At 41.8% G+C, this 19,779-nt stretch overlaps 1 protein-coding gene across 1 annotated transcript in view; it reads left to right on the top strand.

Moving 5' to 3' along the window:
* LOC142921674 (uncharacterized) overlaps positions 1 to 19,779 on the top strand; it is a 35,376-nt gene that overhangs the window by 12,353 nt on the left and 3,244 nt on the right. The window contains exon 2 of the mRNA XM_076062977.1: positions 17,614 to 18,780. Within this exon, the coding sequence (XP_075919092.1) occupies positions 17,614 to 18,780 (1,167 nt within the window). The remainder of the gene's footprint in view (positions 1 to 17,613; positions 18,781 to 19,779) is intronic.

Raw genomic sequence — 19,779 nt, 5'->3', positions numbered from 1 at the left:
GGTTATTAAGTATGGTGAGTGTACTGACAGTCTATAATGTAGACTGTAGTAATGGTTATTAAGCTGAGTGAGTGTACTGACAGTTTATAATGTAGACTGTAGTAATGGTTATTAAGTATGGTGAGTGTACTGAGAGTCTATAATGTAGACTGTAGCCTGGTTATTAAGTATGGTGAGTGTAATGACAGTCTATAATGTAAACTGTAGCCTGGTTATTAAGCATGGTGAGTGTACTGAGAGTCTATAATGTAGACTGTAGTAATGGTTATTAATTCTGGGTGAGTGTACTGACAGTCTATAATGTAGACTGTAGTAATGGTTATTAAGTATGGTGAGTGTACTGACAGTCTATAATGTAGACTGTAGTAATGGTTATTAAGCTGAGTGAGTGTACTGACAGTTTATAATGTAGACTGTAGTAATGGTTATTAAGTATGGTGAGTGTACTGAGAGTCTATAATGTAGACTGTAGCCTGGTTATTAAGTATGGTGAGTGTAATGACAGTCTATAATGTAAACTGTAGCCTGGTTATTAAGCATGGTGAGTGTACTGAGAGTCTATAATGTAGACTGTAGTAATGGTTATTAATTCTGGGTGAGTGTACTGACAGTCTATAATGTAGACTGTAGTAATGGTTATTAAGTATGGTGAGTGTACTGATAGTCTTTAATGTAGACTGTAGTAATGGTTATTAAGTATAGTGAGTGTACTGGCAGTCTATAATGTAGACTGTAGTAATGGTTATTAAGCTGAGTGAGTGTACTAGCAGTCTATAATGTAGACTGTAGCCTGGTTATTAGGCTGGGTGAGTGTACAGAAAGTCTATAATGTAGACTGTAGTAATGGTTATTAAGTATGGTGAGTGTACTGACAGTCTATAATGTAGACTGTAGCCTGGTTATTAAGTATGGTGAGTGTACTGAGAGTCTATAATGTAGACTGTAGTAATGGTTATTAATTCTGGGTGAGTGTACTGACACTCTATAATGTAGACTGTAGTAATGGTTATTAAGTATTGTGAGTGTACTGGCAGTCTATAATGTAGACTGTAGTAATGGTTATTAAGCTGAGTGAGTGTACTAGCAGTCTATAATGTAGACTGTAGCCTGGTTATTAAGCTGGGTGAGTGTACTGAAAGTCTATAATGTAGACTGTAGTAATGGTTATTAAGTATGGTGAGTGTACTGACAGTCTATAATGTAGACTGTAGTAATGGTTATTAAGCTGAGTGAGTGTACTGATAGTCTTTAATGTAGACTGTAGTAATGGTTATTAAGTATGGTAAGTGTACTGAGAGTCTATAATGTAGACTGTAGCCTGGTTATTAAGTATGGTGAGTGTACTGACAGTCTATAATGTAGACTGTAGTAATGGTTATTAATTCTGGGTGAGTGTACTGACAGTCTATAATGTAGACTGTAGTAATGGTTATTAAGTATGGTGAGTGTACTGATAGTCTTTAATGTAGACTGTAGTAATGGTTATTTAGTATGGTGAGTGTACTGGCAGTCTATAATGTAGACTGTAGTAATGGTTATTAAGCTGAGTGAGTGTACTAGCAGTCTATAATGTAGACTGTAACCTGGTTATTAAGCTGGGTGAGTGTACTGAAAGTCTATAATGTAGACTGTAGTAATGGTTATTAAGTATGGTGAGTGTACTGACAGTCTATAATGTAGACTGTAGTAATGGTTATTAAGTATGGTGAGTGCACTGACAGTCTATAATGTAGACTGTTGTAATGGTTATTAAGTATGGTGAGTGTGCTGACAGTCTATAATGTAGACTGTAGCCTGGTTATTAAGTATGGTGAGTGTACTGACAGTCTATAATGTAGACTGTAGTAATGGTTAAGTATGGTGAGTGTACTGACAGTCTATAATGTAGACTGTAGTAATGGTTATTAAGTATGGTGAGTGTACTGACAGTCTATAATGTAGTCTGTAGCCTGGTTATTAAGTATGGTGAGTGTACTGACAGTCTATAATGTAGACTGTAGTAATGGTTATTAAGTATTGTGAGTGTACTGACAGTCTATAATGTAGACTGTAGTAATGGTTATTAATTCTGGGTGAGTGTACTGACAGTCTATAATGTAGACTGTAGTAATGGTTATTAAGTATGGTGAGTGTACTGATAGTCTTTAATGTAGACTGTAGTAATGGTTATTAAGTATGGTGAGTGTACTGGCAGTCTATAATGTAGACTGTAGTAATGGTTATTAAGCTGAGTGAGTGTACTAGCAGTCTATAATGTAGACTGTAACCTGGTTATTAAGCTGGGTGAGTGTACTGAAAGTCTATAATGTAGACTGTAGTAATGGTTATTAAGTATGGTGAGTGTACTGACAGTCTATAATGTAGACTGTAGTAATGGTTATTAAGTATGGTGAGTGCACTGACAGTCTATAATGTAGACTGTTGTAATGGTTATTAAGTATGGTGAGTGTGCTGACAGTCTATAATGTAGACTGTAGTAATGGTTATTAAGCTGAGTGAGTGTACTGACAGTTTATAATGTAGACTGTAGTAATGGTTATTAAGTATGGTGAGTGTACTGAGAGTCTATAATGTAGACTGTAGCCTGGTTATTAAGTATGGTGAGTGTAATGACAGTCTATAATGTAAACTGTAGCCTGGTTATTAAGCATGGTGAGTGTACTGAGAGTCTATAATGTAGACTGTAGTAATGGTTATTAATTCTGGGTGAGTGTACTGACAGTCTATAATGTAGACTGTAGTAATGGTTATTAAGTATGGTGAGTGTACTGATAGTCTTTAATGTAGACTGTAGTAATGGTTATTAAGTATGGTGAGTGTACTGGCAGTCTATAATGTAGACTGTAGTAATGGTTATTAAGCTGAGTGAGTGTACTAGCAGTCTATAATGTAGACTGTAGCCTGGTTATTAGGCTGGGTGAGTGTACAGAAAGTCTATAATGTAGACTGTAGTAATGGTTATTAAGTATGGTGAGTGTACTGACAGTCTATAATGTAGACTGTAGCCTGGTTATTAAGTATGGTGAGTGTACTGAGAGTCTATAATGTAGACTGTAGTAATGGTTATTAATTCTGGGTGAGTGTACTGACAGTCTATAATGTAGACTGTAGTAATGGTTATTAAGTATTGTGAGTGTACTGGCAGTCTATAATGTAGACTGTAGTAATGGTTATTAAGCTGAGTGAGTGTACTAGCAGTCTATAATGTAGACTGTAGCCTGGTTATTAAGCTGGGTGAGTGTACTGAAAGTCTATAATGTAGACTGTAGTAATGGTTATTAAGTATGGTGAGTGTACTGACAGTCTATAATGTAGACTGTAGTAATGGTTATTAAGCTGAGTGAGTGTACTGATAGTCTTTAATGTAGACTGTAGTAATGGTTATTAAGTATGGTAAGTGTACTGAGAGTCTATAATGTAGACTGTAGCCTGGTTATTAAGTATGGTGAGTGTACTGACAGTCTATAATGTAGACTGTAGTAATGGTTATTAATTCTGGGTGAGTGTACTGACAGTCTATAATGTAGACTGTAGTAATGGTTATTAAGTATGGTGAGTGTACTGATAGTCTTTAATGTAGACTGTAGTAATGGTTATTAAGTATGGTGAGTGTACTGGCAGTCTATAATGTAGACTGTAGTAATGGTTATTAAGCTGAGTGAGTGTACTAGCAGTCTATAATGTAGACTGTAGCCTGGTTATTAAGCTGGGTGAGTGTACTGAAAGTCTATAATGTAGACTGTAGTAATGGTTATTAAGTATGGTGAGTGTACTGACAGTCTATAATGTAGACTGTAGTAATGGTTATTAAGTATGGTGAGTGTACTGACAGTCTATAATGTAGACTGTTGTAATGGTTATTAAGTATGGTAAGTGTGCTGACAGTCTATAATGTAGACTGTAGCCTGGTTATTAAGTATGGTGAGTGTACTGACAGTCTATAATGTAGTCTGTAGCCTGGTTATTAAGTATGGTGAGGGTACTGACAGTCTATAATGTAGACTGTAGTAATGGTTATTAAGTATTGTGAGTGTACTGACAGTCTATAATGTAGACTGTAGCCTGGTTATTAAGTATGGTGAGTGTACTGACAGTCTATAATGTAGACTGTAGTAATGGTTATTAAGTATGGTGAGTGTACTGACAGTCTATAATGTAGTCTGTAGCCTGGTTATTAAGTATGGTGAGGGTACTGACAGTCTATAATGTAGACTGTAGTAATGGTTATTAAGTATTGTGAGTGTACTGACAGTCTATAATGTAGACTGTAGCCTGGTTATTAAGTATGGTGAGTGTACTGACAGTCTATAATGTAGACTGTAGTAATGGTTATTAAGCTGAGTGAGTGTACTGACAGTTTATAATGTAGACTGTAGTAATGGTTATTAAGTATGGTGAGTGTACTGAGAGTCTATAATGTAGACTGTAGCCTGGTTATTAAGTATGGTGAGTGTAATGACAGTCTATAATGTAAACTGTAGCCTGGTTATTAAGCATGGTGAGTGTACTGAGAGTCTATAATGTAGACTGTAGTAATGGTTATTAATTCTGGGTGAGTGTACTGACAGTCTATAATGTAGACTGTAGTAATGGTTATTAAGTATGGTGAGTGTACTGACAGTCTATAATGTAGACTGTAGTAATGGTTATTAAGCTGAGTGAGTGTACTGACAGTTTATAATGTAGACTGTAGTAATGGTTATTAAGTATGGTGAGTGTACTGAGAGTCTATAATGTAGACTGTAGCCTGGTTATTAAGTATGGTGAGTGTAATGACAGTCTATAATGTAAACTGTAGCCTGGTTATTAAGCATGGTGAGTGTACTGAGAGTCTATAATGTAGACTGTAGTAATGGTTATTAATTCTGGGTGAGTGTACTGACAGTCTATAATGTAGACTGTAGTAATGGTTATTAAGTATGGTGAGTGTACTGATAGTCTTTAATGTAGACTGTAGTAATGGTTATTAAGTATAGTGAGTGTACTGGCAGTCTATAATGTAGACTGTAGTAATGGTTATTAAGCTGAGTGAGTGTACTAGCAGTCTATAATGTAGACTGTAGCCTGGTTATTAGGCTGGGTGAGTGTACAGAAAGTCTATAATGTAGACTGTAGTAATGGTTATTAAGTATGGTGAGTGTACTGACAGTCTATAATGTAGACTGTAGCCTGGTTATTAAGTATGGTGAGTGTACTGAGAGTCTATAATGTAGACTGTAGTAATGGTTATTAATTCTGGGTGAGTGTACTGACACTCTATAATGTAGACTGTAGTAATGGTTATTAAGTATTGTGAGTGTACTGGCAGTCTATAATGTAGACTGTAGTAATGGTTATTAAGCTGAGTGAGTGTACTAGCAGTCTATAATGTAGACTGTAGCCTGGTTATTAAGCTGGGTGAGTGTACTGAAAGTCTATAATGTAGACTGTAGTAATGGTTATTAAGTATGGTGAGTGTACTGACAGTCTATAATGTAGACTGTAGTAATGGTTATTAAGCTGAGTGAGTGTACTGATAGTCTTTAATGTAGACTGTAGTAATGGTTATTAAGTATGGTAAGTGTACTGAGAGTCTATAATGTAGACTGTAGCCTGGTTATTAAGTATGGTGAGTGTACTGACAGTCTATAATGTAGACTGTAGTAATGGTTATTAATTCTGGGTGAGTGTACTGACAGTCTATAATGTAGACTGTAGTAATGGTTATTAAGTATGGTGAGTGTACTGATAGTCTTTAATGTAGACTGTAGTAATGGTTATTAAGTATGGTGAGTGTACTGGCAGTCTATAATGTAGACTGTAGTAATGGTTATTAAGCTGAGTGAGTGTACTAGCAGTCTATAATGTAGACTGTAACCTGGTTATTAAGCTGGGTGAGTGTACTGAAAGTCTATAATGTAGACTGTAGTAATGGTTATTAAGTATGGTGAGTGTACTGACAGTCTATAATGTAGACTGTAGTAATGGTTATTAAGTATGGTGAGTGCACTGACAGTCTATAATGTAGACTGTTGTAATGGTTATTAAGTATGGTGAGTGTGCTGACAGTCTATAATGTAGACTGTAGCCTGGTTATTAAGTATGGTGAGTGTACTGACAGTCTATAATGTAGACTGTAGTAATGGTTAAGTATGGTGAGTGTACTGACAGTCTATAATGTAGACTGTAGTAATGGTTATTAAGTATGGTGAGTGTACTGACAGTCTATAATGTAGTCTGTAGCCTGGTTATTAAGTATGGTGAGTGTACTGACAGTCTATAATGTAGACTGTAGTAATGGTTATTAAGTATTGTGAGTGTACTGACAGTCTATAATGTAGACTGTAGCCTGGTTATTAAGTATGGTGAGTGTACTGACAGTCTATAATGTAGACTGTAGTAATGGTTATTAAGCTGAGTGAGTGTACTGACAGTTTATAATGTAGACTGTAGTAATGGTTATTAAGTATGGTGAGTGTACTGAGAGTCTATAATGTAGACTGTAGCCTGGTTATTAAGTATGGTGAGTGAAATGACAGTCTATAATGTAAACTGTAGCCTGGTTATTAAGTATGGTGAGTGTACTGACAGTCTATAATGTAGACTGTAGCCTGGTTATTAAGTATGGTGAGTGTACTGACAGTCTATAATGTAGACTGTAGCCTGGTTATTAAGTATGGTGAGTGTACTGACAGTCTATAATGTAGACTGTAGTAATGGTTATTAATTCTGGGTGAGTGTACTGACAGTCTATAATGTAGACTGTAGTAATGGTTATTAAGTATGGTGAGTGTACTGATAGTCTTTAATGTAGACTGTAGTAATGGTTATTAAGTATGGTGAGTGTACTGGCAGTCTATAATGTAGACTGTAGTAATGGTTATTAAGCTGAGTGAGTGTACTAGCAGTCTATAATGTAGACTGTAACCTGGTTATTAAGCTGGGTGAGTGTACTGAAAGTCTATAATGTAGACTGTAGTAATGGTTATTAAGTATGGTGAGTGTACTGACAGTCTATAATGTAGACTGTAGTAATGGTTATTAAGTATGGTGAGTGCACTGACAGTCTATAATGTAGACTGTTGTAATGGTTATTAAGTATGGTGAGTGTGCTGACAGTCTATAATGTAGACTGTAGTAATGGTTATTAAGTATTGTGAGTGTACTGACAGTCTATAATGTAGACTGTAGCCTGGTTATTAAGTATGGTGAGTGTACTGACAGTCTATAATGTAGACTGTAGTAATGGTTATTAAGTATTGTGAGTGTACTGACAGTCTATAATGTAGACTGTAGCCTGGTTATTAAGTATGGTGAGTGTACTGACAGTCTATAATGTAGACTGTAGTAATGGTTATTAAGCTGAGTGAGTGTACTGACAGTTTATAATGTAGACTGTAGTAATGGTTATTAAGTATGGTGAGTGTACTGAGAGTCTATAATGTAGACTGTAGCCTGGTTATTAAGTATGGTGAGTGTAATGACAGTCTATAATGTAAACTGTAGCCTGGTTATTAAGTATGGTGAGTGTACTGACAGTCTATAATGTAGACTGTATTAATGGTTATTAAGTATGGTGAGTGTACTGACAGTCTATAATGTAGACTGTAGTAATGGTTAAGTATGGTGAGTGAGTTTACTGACAGTCTATAATGTAGACTGTAGTAATGGTTATTAAGTATGGTGAGTGTACTGACAGTCTATAATGTAGACTGTAGTAATGGTTATTAAGTATGGTGAGTGTACTGACAGTCTATAATGTAGACTGTAGTAATGGTTAAGTATGGTGAGTGTACTGACAGTCTATAATGTAGACTGTAGTAATGGTTATTAACCTGAGTGAGTTTACTGACAGTCTATAATGTAGACTGTAGTAATGGTTATTAAGTATGGTGAGTGTACTGACAGTCTATAATGTAGACTGTAGTAATGGTTATTAAGTATGGTGAGTGTACTGACAGTCTATAATGTAGACTGTAGTAATGGTTATTAAGCTGAGTGAGTGTACTGACAGTCTATAATGTAGACTGTAGCCTGGTTATTAAGCTGAGTGTACTGACAGTCTATAATGTAGACTGTAGTAATGGTTATTTATTATGGTGAGTGTACTGACAGTCTATAATGTAGACTGTAGTAATGGTTATTAAGTATGGTGAGTTTACTGACAGTCTATAATGTAGACTGTAGTAATGGTTATTAACCTGAGTGAGTGTACTGACAGTCTATAATGTAGACTGTAGCCTTGTTCTTAACCTTGGTGAGTGTACTGACAGTCTATAATGTAGACTAGTAATGGTTATTAACCTGAGTGAGTGTACTGACAGTCTATAATGTAGACTGTAGTAATGGTTATTAAGCTGAGTGAGTGTACTGATAGTCTTTAATGTAGACTGTAGTAATGGTTATTAAGTATGGTAAGTGTACTGAGAGTCTATAATGTAGACTGTAGCCTGGTTATTAAGTATGGTGAGTGTACTGACAGTCTATAATGTAGACTGTAGTAATGGTTATTAAGTATGGGGAGTGTACTGATAGTCTTTAATGTAGACTGTAGTAATGGTTATTAAGTATGGTGAGTGTACTGGCAGTCTATAATGTAGACTGTAGTAATGGTTATTAAGCTGAGTGAGTGTACTAGCAGTCTATAATGTAGACTGTAACCTGGTTATTAAGCTGGGTGAGTGTACTGAAAGTCTATAATGTAGACTGTAGTAATGGTTATTAAATATGGTGAGTGTACTGACAGTCTATAATGTAGACTGTAGTAATGGTTATTAAGTATGGTGAGTGCACTGACAGTCTATAATGTAGACTGTTGTAATGGTTATTAAGTATGGTGAGTGTGCTGACAGTCTATAATGTAGACTGTAGTAATGGTTATTAAGTATTGTGAGTGTACTGACAGTCTATAATGTAGACTGTAGCCTGGTTATTAAGTATGGTGAGTGTACTGACAGTCTATAATGTAGACTGTAGTAATGGTTATTAAGCTGAGTGAGTGTACTGACAGTCTATAATGTAGACTGTAGCCTGGTTATTAAGTATGGTGAGTGTACTGACAGTCTATAATGTAGACTGTAGTAATGGTTATTAAGCTGAGTGAGTGTACTGACAGTTTATAATGTAGACTGTAGTAATGGTTATTAAGTATGGTGAGTGTACTGAGAGTCTATAATGTAGACTGTAGCCTGGTTATTAAGTATGGTGAGTGTAATGACAGTCTATAATGTAGACTGTAGTAATGGTTATTAAGTATGGTGAGTGTACTGATAGTCTTTAATGTAGACTGTAGTAATGGTTATTAAGTATGGTGAGTGTACTGGCAGTCTATAATGTAGACTGTAGTAATGGTTATTAAGCTGAGTGAGTGTACTAGCAGTCTATAATGTAGACTGTAACCTGGTTATTAAGCTGGGTGAGTGTACTGAAAGTCTATAATGTAGACTGTAGTAATGGTTATTAAGTATGGTGAGTGTACTGACAGTCTATAATGTAGACTGTAGTAATGGTTATTAAGTATGGTGAGTGCACTGACAGTCTATAATGTAGACTGTTGTAATGGTTATTAAGTATGGTGAGTGTGCTGACAGTCTATAATGTAGACTGTAGTAATGGTTATTAAGTATTGTGAGTGTACTGACAGTCTATAATGTAGACTGTAGCCTGGTTATTAAGTATGGTGAGTGTACTGACAGTCTATAATGTAGACTGTAGTAATGGTTATTAAGTATTGTGAGTGTACTGACAGTCTATAATGTAGACTGTAGCCTGGTTATTAAGTATGGTGAGTGTACTGACAGTCTATAATGTAGACTGTAGTAATGGTTATTAAGCTGAGTGAGTGTACTGACAGTTTATAATGTAGACTGTAGTAATGGTTATTAAGTATGGTGAGTGTACTGAGAGTCTATAATGTAGACTGTAGCCTGGTTATTAAGTATGGTGAGTGTAATGACAGTCTATAATGTAAACTGTAGCCTGGTTATTAAGTATGGTGAGTGTACTGACAGTCTATAATGTAGACTGTATTAATGGTTATTAAGTATGGTGAGTGTACTGACAGTCTATAATGTAGACTGTAGTAATGGTTAAGTATAGTGAGTGAGTGTACTGACAGTCTATAATGTAGACTGTAGTAATGGTTATTAAGTATGGTGAGTGTACTGACAGTCTATAATGTAGACTGTAGTAATGGTTATTAAGTATGGTGAGTGTACTGACAGTCTATAATGTAGACTGTAGTAATGGTTAAGTATGGTGAGTGTACTGACAGTCTATAATGTAGACTGTAGTAATGGTTATTAACCTGAGTGAGTTTACTGACAGTCTATAATGTAGACTGTAGTAATGGTTATTAAGTATGGTGAGTGTACTGACAGTCTATAATGTAGACTGTAGTAATGGTTATTAAGTATGGTGAGTGTACTGACAGTCTATAATGTAGACTGTAGTAATGGTTATTAAGCTGAGTGAGTGTACTGACAGTCTATAATGTAGACTGTAGCCTGGTTATTAAGCTGAGTGTACTGACAGTCTATAATGTAGACTCTAGTAATGGTTATTTATTATGGTGAGTGTACTGACAGTCTATAATGTAGACTGTAGTAATGGTTATTAAGTATGGTGAGTTTACTGACAGTCTATAATGTAGACTGTAGTAATGGTTATTAACCTGAGTGAGTGTACTGACAGTCTATAATGTAGACTGTAGCCTTGTTCTTAACCTTGGTGAGTGTACTGACAGTCTATAATGTAGACTAGTAATGGTTATTAACCTGAGTGAGTGTACTGACAGTCTATAATGTAGACTGTAGTAATGGTTATTAAGATGAGTGAGTGTACTGACAGTCTATAATGTAGACTGTAGCCTGGTTATTTAGCTGGGTGAGTGTACTGACAGTCTATAATGTAGACTGTAGCCTGGTTATTAAGTATGGTGAGTGTACTGACAGTCTATAATGTAGACTGTAGTAATGGTTATTAAGTATGGTGAGTGTACTGACAGTCTAGAATGTAGACTGTAGCCTGGTTATTCAGCTGGGTGAGTGTACTGACAGTCTATAATGTAGACTGTAGTAATGGTTATTAAGTATGGTGAGTGTACTGACAGTCTATAATGTAGACGGTAGCCTGGTTATTAAGTATGGTGAGTGTACTGACAGTCTATAATGTAGACTGTAGTAATGGTTATTAAGCTGAGTGAGTGTACTGACAGTCTATAATGTAGACTGTAGCCTGGTTATTAAGCTGAGTGTACTGACAGTCTATAATGTAGACTGTAGCCTGGTTATTAAGTATGGTGAGTGTACTGACAGTCTATAATGTAGACTGTAGTAATGGTTATTAAGTATGGTGAGTGTACTGACAGTCTAGAATGTAGACTGTAGCCTGGTTATTCAGCTGGGTGAGTGTACTGACAGTCTATAATGTAGACTGTAGTAATGGTTATTAAGTATGGTGAGTGTACTGACAGTCTATAATGTAGACGGTAGCCTGGTTATTAAGTATGGTGAGTGTACTGACAGTCTATAATGTAGACTGTAGTAATGGTTATTAAGCTGAGTGAGTGTACTGACAGTCTATAATGTAGACTGTAGCCTGGTTATTAAGCTGAGTGTACTGACAGTCTATAATGTAGACGGTAGCCTGGTTATTAAGTATGGTGAGTGTACTGACAGTCTATAATGTAGACTGTAGTAATGGTTATTAAGCTGAGTGAGTGTACTGACAGTCTATAATGTAGACTGTAGCCTGGTTATTAAGCTGAGTGTACTGACAGTCTATAATGTAGACTGTAGTAATGGTTATTTATTATGGTGAGTGTACTGACAGTCTATAATGTAGACTGTAGTAATGGTTATTAAGTATGGTGAGTTTACTGACAGTCTATATTGTAGACTGTAGTAATGGTTATTAAGTATTGTGAGTGTACTGACAGTCTATAATGTAGACTGTAGCCTGGTTATTAAGTATGGTGAGTGTACTGACAGTCTATAATGTAGACTGTAGTAATGGTTATTAAGCTGAGTGAGTGTACTGACAGTTTATAATGTAGACTGTAGTAATGGTTATTAAGTATGGTGAGTGTAATGACAGTCTATAATGTAGACTGTAGCCTGGTTATTAAGTATGGTGAGTGTAATGACAGTCTATAATGTAAACTGTAGCCTGGTTATTAAGTATGGTGAGTGTACTGACAGTCTATAATGTAGACTGTAGTAATGGTTATTAAGTATGGTGAGTGTACTGACAGTCTATAATGTAGACTGTAGTAATGGTTAAGTATGGTGAGTGAGTTTACTGACAGTCTATAATGTAGACTGTAGTAATGGTTATTAAGTATGGTGAGTGTACTGACAGTCTATAATGTAGACTGTAGTAATGGTTATTAAGTATGGTGAGTGTACTTACAGTCTATAATGTAGACTGTAGTAATGGTTAAGTATGGTGAGTGTACTGACAGTCTATAATGTAGACTGTAGTAATGGTTATTAACCTGAGTGAGTTTACTGACAGTCTATAATGTAGACTGTAGTAATGGTTATTAAGTATGGTGAGTGTACTGACAGTCTATAATGTAGACTGTAGTAATGGTTATTAAGTATGGTGAGTGTACTGACAGTCTATAATGTAGACTGTAGTAATGGTTATTAAGTATGGTGAGTGTACTGAGAGTCTATAATGTAGACTGTAGCCTGGTTATTAAGTATGGTGAGTGTAATGACAGTCTATAATGTAAACTGTAGCCTGGTTATTAAGTATGGTGAGTGTACTGACAGTCTATAATGTAGACTGTAGTAATGGTTATTAAGTATGGTGAGTGTACTGACAGTCTATAATGTAGACTGTAGTAATGGTTATTAACCTGAGTGAGTTTACTGACAGTCTATAATGTAGACTGTAGTAATGGTTAAGTATGGTGAGTGTACTGACAGTCTATAATGTAGACTGTAGTAATGGTTATTAACCTGAGTGAGTGTACTTACAGTCTATAATGTAGACTGTAGTAATGGTTAAGTATGGTGAGTGTACTGACAGTCTATAATGTAGACTGTAGTAATGGTTATTAACCTGAGTGAGTTTACTGACAGTCTATAATGTAGACTGTAGTAATGGTTATTAAGTATGGTGAGTGTACTGACAGTCTATAATGTAGACTGTAGTAATGGTTATTAAGTATGGTGAGTGTACTGACAGTCTATAATGTAGACTGTAGTAATGGTTATTAAGTATGGTGAGTGTACTGACAGTCTATAATGTAGACTGTAGTAATGGTTATTCAGCTGGGTGAGTGTACTGACAGTCTATAATGTAGACTGTAGTAATGGTTATTAAGTATGGTGAGTGTACTGACAGTCTATAATGTAGACTGTAGTAATGGTTATTAAGTATGGTGAGTGTACTGACAGTCTAGAATGTAGACTGTAGCCTGGTTATTCAGCTGGGTGAGTGTACTGACAGTCTATAATGTAGACTGTAGTAATGGTTATTAAGTATGGTGAGTGTACTGACAGTCTATAATGTAGACGGTATCCTGGTTATTAAGTATGGTGAGTGTACTGACAGTCTATAATGTAGACTGTAGCCTGGTTATTAAGAATGGTGAGTGTACTGACAGTCTATAATGTAGACTGTAGTAATGGTTATTAAGTATGGTGAGTGTACTGACAGTCTAGAATGTAGACTGTAGCCTGGTTATTCAGCTGGGTGAGTGTACTGACAGTCTATAATGTAGACTGTAGTAATGGTTATTAAGTATGGTGAGTGTACTGACAGTCTATAATGTAGACTGTAGTAATGGTTATTAAGTATGGTGAGTGTACTGACAGTCTAGAATGTAGACTGTAGCCTGGTTATTCAGCTGGGTGAGTGTACTGACAGTCTATAATGTAGACTGTAGTAATGGTTATTAAGTATGGTGAGTGTACTGACAGTCTATAATGTAGACGGTATCCTGGTTATTAAGTATGGTGAGTTTACTTACAGTCTATAATGTAGACTGTAGCCTGGTTATTCAGCTGGGTGAGTGTACTGACAGTCTATAATGTAGACTGTAGCCTGGTTATTAAGAATGGTGAGTGTACTGACAGTCTATAATGTAGACTGTAGTAATAGTTATTAAGTATGGTGAGTGTACTGACAGTCTACAATGTAGACGGTATCCTGGTTATTAAGTATGGTGAGTTTACTTACAGTCTATAATGTAGACTGTAGTAATGGTTATTAACCTGAGTGAGTGTACTGACAGTCTATAATGTAGACTGTAGCCTGGTTATTCAGCTGGGTGAGTGTACTGACAGTCTATAATGTAGACTGTAGCCTGGTTATTAAGAATGGTGAGTGTACTGACAGTCTATAATGTAGACTGTAGTAATAGTTATTAAGTATGGTGAGTGTACTGACAGTCTACAATGTAGACTGTAGTAATGGTTATTAAGTATGGTGAGTGTACTGACAGTCTAGAATGTAGACTGTAGCCTGGTTATTCAGCTGGGTGAGTGTACTGACAGTCTATAATGTAGACTGTAGTAATGGTTATTAAGTATGGTGAGTGTACTGACAGTCTATAATGTAGACTGTAGCCTGGTTATTAAGTATGGTGAGTGTACTGACAGTCTATAATGTAGACTGTAGCCTGGTTATTAAGTATGGTGAGTGTACTGACAGCCTATAATGTAGACTGTAGTAATGGTTATTAAGCTGAATGAGTGTACTGACAGTCTATAATGTAGACTGTTGTAATGGTTATTAAGTATGGTGAGTGTACTGGCAGTCTATAATGTAGACTGTAGTAATGGTTATTTTGTATGGTGAGTGTACTGACAGTCTATAATGTAGACTGTAGTAATGGTTATTAAGTATGGTGAGTGTACTGATAGTCTTTAATGTGTACTGTGTACTGATAGTCTTTAATGTCACAAGCGACCTGCCCATCACAAATGAAAGCTCAACACAAAGTGACTTCATCGTGTGGAAATGTATTGCAGTTAAATATTTTAAATGCGTGATGTTAATTCTAAATCTGGAGGGGGGGAAACCGGAGGAACCAGAAACAAATCCACGTGACCACGAGGCGAGAGACACTCACACTCCAAATATACTACCAGCAGCTCCACTGTCAACAACAACAACCGCAGTTCGCCACCAAGTGGCGGTGACGTCACCACGATGCTTGTGCCAGGCCATGTGCACCTTGAGGCCACGTGAAATGTCGAACGCCCGCTGGCAGGAGGTCACGGGGCAGACCCAGGTGCCACGGGTCGACTGACTGAGACGACTGGCTGATGCACCACCTGTGCCCCCTACTGTGCCAACTTGCTGTCGTCAACGGATGGCACCTCAGCCAGCCAATCACAGTGGGTGACTTCCTCCAATATTTGAGGCACCGCAACCTCAGCAGGGTCATCCCCACTTTGTCCCACGTTTTCCTGGCTGAGGGATTTCCCCTTTACTAGGACCTCAGGAATGCTCAGAAAATCTGCAAACCTGTTCCTCGGGGTCGGATATTGGATCACCGTTCTTTCCCCTAATGACGGTAATAGGTGTGGCGCTGCAGGTTACTTTTTTGATGGAGTTAAATAGAGATTTGTGATCGCGGGCCACTGAGGCAGACTCCATCTCCTCAGCAACCCGCGACCACCACCCATCCTTGCAGCGCCTCACGGCTCCCCGAACCTCCGAGCGAAGGCTGCGGTAAGCCTCCTCATTCTCCGACGTGGGACGCTGTAGCCAATGAGAGTGGGCCTGTCGATTTTTCTCAGCCAGCTTGAACACCTCCTCTTGTCAGCCAGGGTCTCTGGGGAGGTCTGGACCGTGTACCCAAAGCAGCCATTGCAACTACATGAGCGACAGTCCTAAACCTCGCCCATTTCCCCTCGACATCAAGAGGAGTGGGAGACGATGCCAATCCCAGCCGCAAGCGATGATGAAATTCTCGTTTGTAACTTTCATCAGCTAGCTGAGACCATGCCACTATGGGTTTGAATGGGGTCCTGGGTGTACACCCACCACCGGAGTGGAAGAATTGCAGGTGCATCTTACAGATGACAAGTCGATGGTCAGTGGGCAGATCAGCTCCGCGGTCGGTCCTGGTGTCAAGGACATGGGCTCGCATTCGCTGTTCAGTCACTATGTAGTCCAGCAGATGTTCTTGCTTGGACCCGGCATGCATCCATGATGTGGTGTGGATGCTCCGATGCCGGAACAGTGTGTTGGTAATTACAAGCCCATGGGCTGCACAAAAATTTAGCAGCCTCCTGCCGTTGTTATTGAGCTGATCTGCCCGATGCCTTCCAATTACTCCAGACCAGGTGCCAGCATCATGACTAACTTGGGCATTGAAGTCACCCAACAAGATGACTATCCCGAGGGGCCACTTTAGCCAGCACCTGTGACAGGAGGTCATAGAAGGCATTTGACTCATTGGCCTTGCTTGCATCCCTCCACGGATGTTCGTCTTTGGTGGGGGCATAAGTTACCATGACCACCACTCCTCGCCTGTGGTTGATGGGAAGGCGAGCCCAAAGTAGCCTGGAGCTTACAGCTTCCCACACCTCATCACCACGCTCCCACAGCCCTTCATTCTTTTATTCAGAAAAAGAGCCACACCCTGTTGTTTGGCAGTCTCCTGCCCCGTATAGAGGACTGTCCACCCCTCATGGTGGCAGGAGCCAGAGCCGGTCCACAGGACCTCCTTATTACCACAGAGATCCAGGCGGTACCGGTCCAGCTCTTGACAGAGGAGTGGCAGCCTCTCCTCCGCAGTGAGCATTCGAACATTCCACGTGGCCACACGTAGTGTTTTTTTTGTTGTTTTTGGAGGAGCCCCGAGAGGAAGGATTCAGTCTCCTGGCTCCGCCAAATGGGGTTTGGTCAGGAGACGTCATAGACGCCTGTCCCCCCGGGGCCTCCGGCACAAGCTTATTTATAAAATGTTGTGGTCGTGGTTTAGTGGTAATTAATTGGAGGTGGAGGGGTTTCCAGCCCTTCACACCTGTCCAGAGCTCCCACTTAGCCACTGTGGTGGTTACAAACGCCATGAGGGGAAAGGCCAATCCGAATTGGCCCTCCCCCCCGGCACTGCCCACGGCAGCATTGCCCGTCCGGCACCACAAGGAGGTAGGGGGTTGTTTTGCCGGACACCACCACCATTACCACCACTACTACCACCAACACTACCACCACCATTACACCAACACTACTACCACCACCACTAGCACCACCACCACTTCCACCACTTCCACCATTACCACCACTACTACCATACACTACCATCACTACCACCACCACCATTACCACCACTACTACCAGCAACACTACCACCACCATTACACCACCACTACTACCACCACCACTAGCACCATCACCACCACCACTTCTACCGCCACTTCCACCATTACCACCACCACCACCACTACTACCATACACTACCATCACTACCACCAATACCACCACCACCACTACTACCGTACACTACAATCACTACCATCACCACCACCATTACCAACATCACTACAATCACTGACCACCACCACTACCACCAATACCACCACCACTACCAGGACGTTTGCGTGCTGAATGCTGGAATCTGATCCCGCGTCTCCTCCCTCTCCTCCGGCCCTCCCCCCTCACCAGTGGCCTCCCAGACGGCCTCCCCCGGCCCGGGCCCCGGCCCCGGCCACGGCCACGGCCGCCCCCTCCGTGAGGGCTCGCTCCTCCTGGCCCATCCGGGTGCCCAAGCGCTCCGCGGACGACGCCGGAGGAGGAGGAGCCGAGTCCCACGCGGCGCCCTTCAAGGTCGCTCGCCCGCTCCACGATGACGACGCCAGGGGGCCGGGGCCCGCGCCGGGGCCTCCCCGCCGCGACCGTCATCTTCGTCGCCCCGTGACGTTCCGGGCTCTCGAGGGGGGGCGCCGCTGCCGGGAGACTCCGGCGGCGGCGGCGGCGGCGCCCCCCCAGGAGAGCTCCCGCGGCGGCAGCGGCGGCAGCGGCGGCGCCCGGACGACGCCGACGCCGGGAATCGGCCCGAGGGTCGCCCCGGAGCGTGGAGACGGCGGCGGAGAGTCGGGGCCGGCGCTCGGCGCTGACGAGGCGGCGGGCAAGGAGGAGGCGGAGGAGGCGGAGAGACGCAGGGAGGCCGCGGTTGGACCGCGTGCGGCGCGGAAGAGACACTTCGACTTTTGGTGGCAGGGCGTGGGCAGGAGGGGGAGCAGCAGGAGGGGCGGAGGAGGAGGAGCGAGAGGAGGAGGGGAAGAGGAGGCCGAGGCGGCGGCGGAGGAAGAGGAGGAGGAGGTTTTGGCCGGGCGGTCACCGCTAAGCAAGCGGCGGGAGGCAGCGGCGGCGGCGGATTGCCCGGCGGGACCGAATCCCAATCCCTGCCCGGGCTCCTCTACCTGCCACGCTCCTCCGCCTCCTCCGCCTCCTCCGTCTCCTCCGACGCCGCCGGCTCCTCCTCCGACGCTGCTGGCGCCGGCGGTCGCGGGCAAGCGGCGCTCGGCCCCGCGTGGGGCGACGTTCCACTTCTCCTCGCTGATGCCGCGGCCGCTGGCTGAGCCGCCGCCACCCACCGAGAGGCGCCGGGGTCGCGCCCTGGAGAAGCAGCGGCAGCGACGGAAACAAATTCAGCAACAATACCGGCAGCAGAGAGCGTCGTCATCGTCGTCCAACTGTTGGTCGTTCTCGGACGCATCGTCGTCGTCGTCGTCGTCTTCAACGCCGGAGGAGGTGGTGGAGGGTGACGAGGTGAAGGAGCGGAGGGACGACGAGGAGGAGGAGGGGGAGGTGGTGGTGGAGGGTGACGAGGTGAAGGAGCGGAGGGACGACGAGGAGGAGGAGGGGGAGGTAGTGGTGGAGGGTGACGAGGTGAAGGAGCAGAGGAACGAGGAGGAGGAGGAGGAGGTGGTGGAGTCTACGGGGGGCGTCCGCAGGCTGCTGCTGAAATTTTACGCCAGCCGCCTGCAGCCGAGTGTCGACATAGCACGAGACGATGAGGAGGTGGCGGACGAGGAGAAGGAGGAGGAGGAGGAAGAAGAAGAAGAGGACGAGGAGGAGGAGGAGGGGACTACGGAGATCACGCAGTGCAGCCGATGATGGCGACTGCAAGTCGGGCGACGAGGAGGAGGTGGAGGAGGAGGAGAGGGTGGCGAGTCTCAAGAGGGTGGAGGAGTGCCGGATTCTCAAGCAGATAGACGACATCATGGCTGAGATACACCAGCTGGAGGGGAGATGCAGGGTGAGGAGGAGCAGATGAGGTGTAGGGTGGTGAGGAGGGGCTGGGTGGTGAGGTGTAGGGTGGTGAGGAGGGGCTGGGTGGTGAGGTGTAGGGTGGTGAGGAGGGGCTGGGTGGTGAGGTGTAGGGTGGTGAGGAGGAGGGTGAGGAGACTCCAGGCCAGCGGGTGAGGGCGTTGGGAGTGGTTCACTCGCTCGCTCGGACACAGTCAGTCAGTTACTCACTCAGACACTCACTCAGTCACTCAGTTACTCACTCAGACACTCATTCAGTCACTCGCTCAGTCACTCACTCAGACACTCAGTCACTCATTCAGACACTCACTCAGACACTCAGACACTCAGTCACTCAGACACGTACTCAGACACTCAGTCACTCACTCAGACAGTCACTCAGTCACTCACTCATACACTCAGTCACTCAGACACACACTGACACACACACACTGACACACACACTGACAACAACAACAACAACCGCCATTCGCCACTAAGTGGCGGTGACGTCACCACGACGCTTGTGCCAGGCTATGTGCACCCTGAGGCCACGTGAAGTGTCGAATGCCCGCTGGC

This window comes from Petromyzon marinus, unplaced genomic scaffold (genome assembly GCF_048934315.1).
Source record: "Petromyzon marinus isolate PM22_M1 ecotype Great Lakes invasive population unplaced genomic scaffold, UKy_Petmar_22M1.pri1.0 PM_G_Scaffold_83, whole genome shotgun sequence".
Classification (NCBI taxonomy): domain Eukaryota; kingdom Metazoa; phylum Chordata; class Hyperoartia; order Petromyzontiformes; family Petromyzontidae; genus Petromyzon; species Petromyzon marinus.
This window is presented reverse-complemented; position numbering and strand designations above follow the sequence as displayed.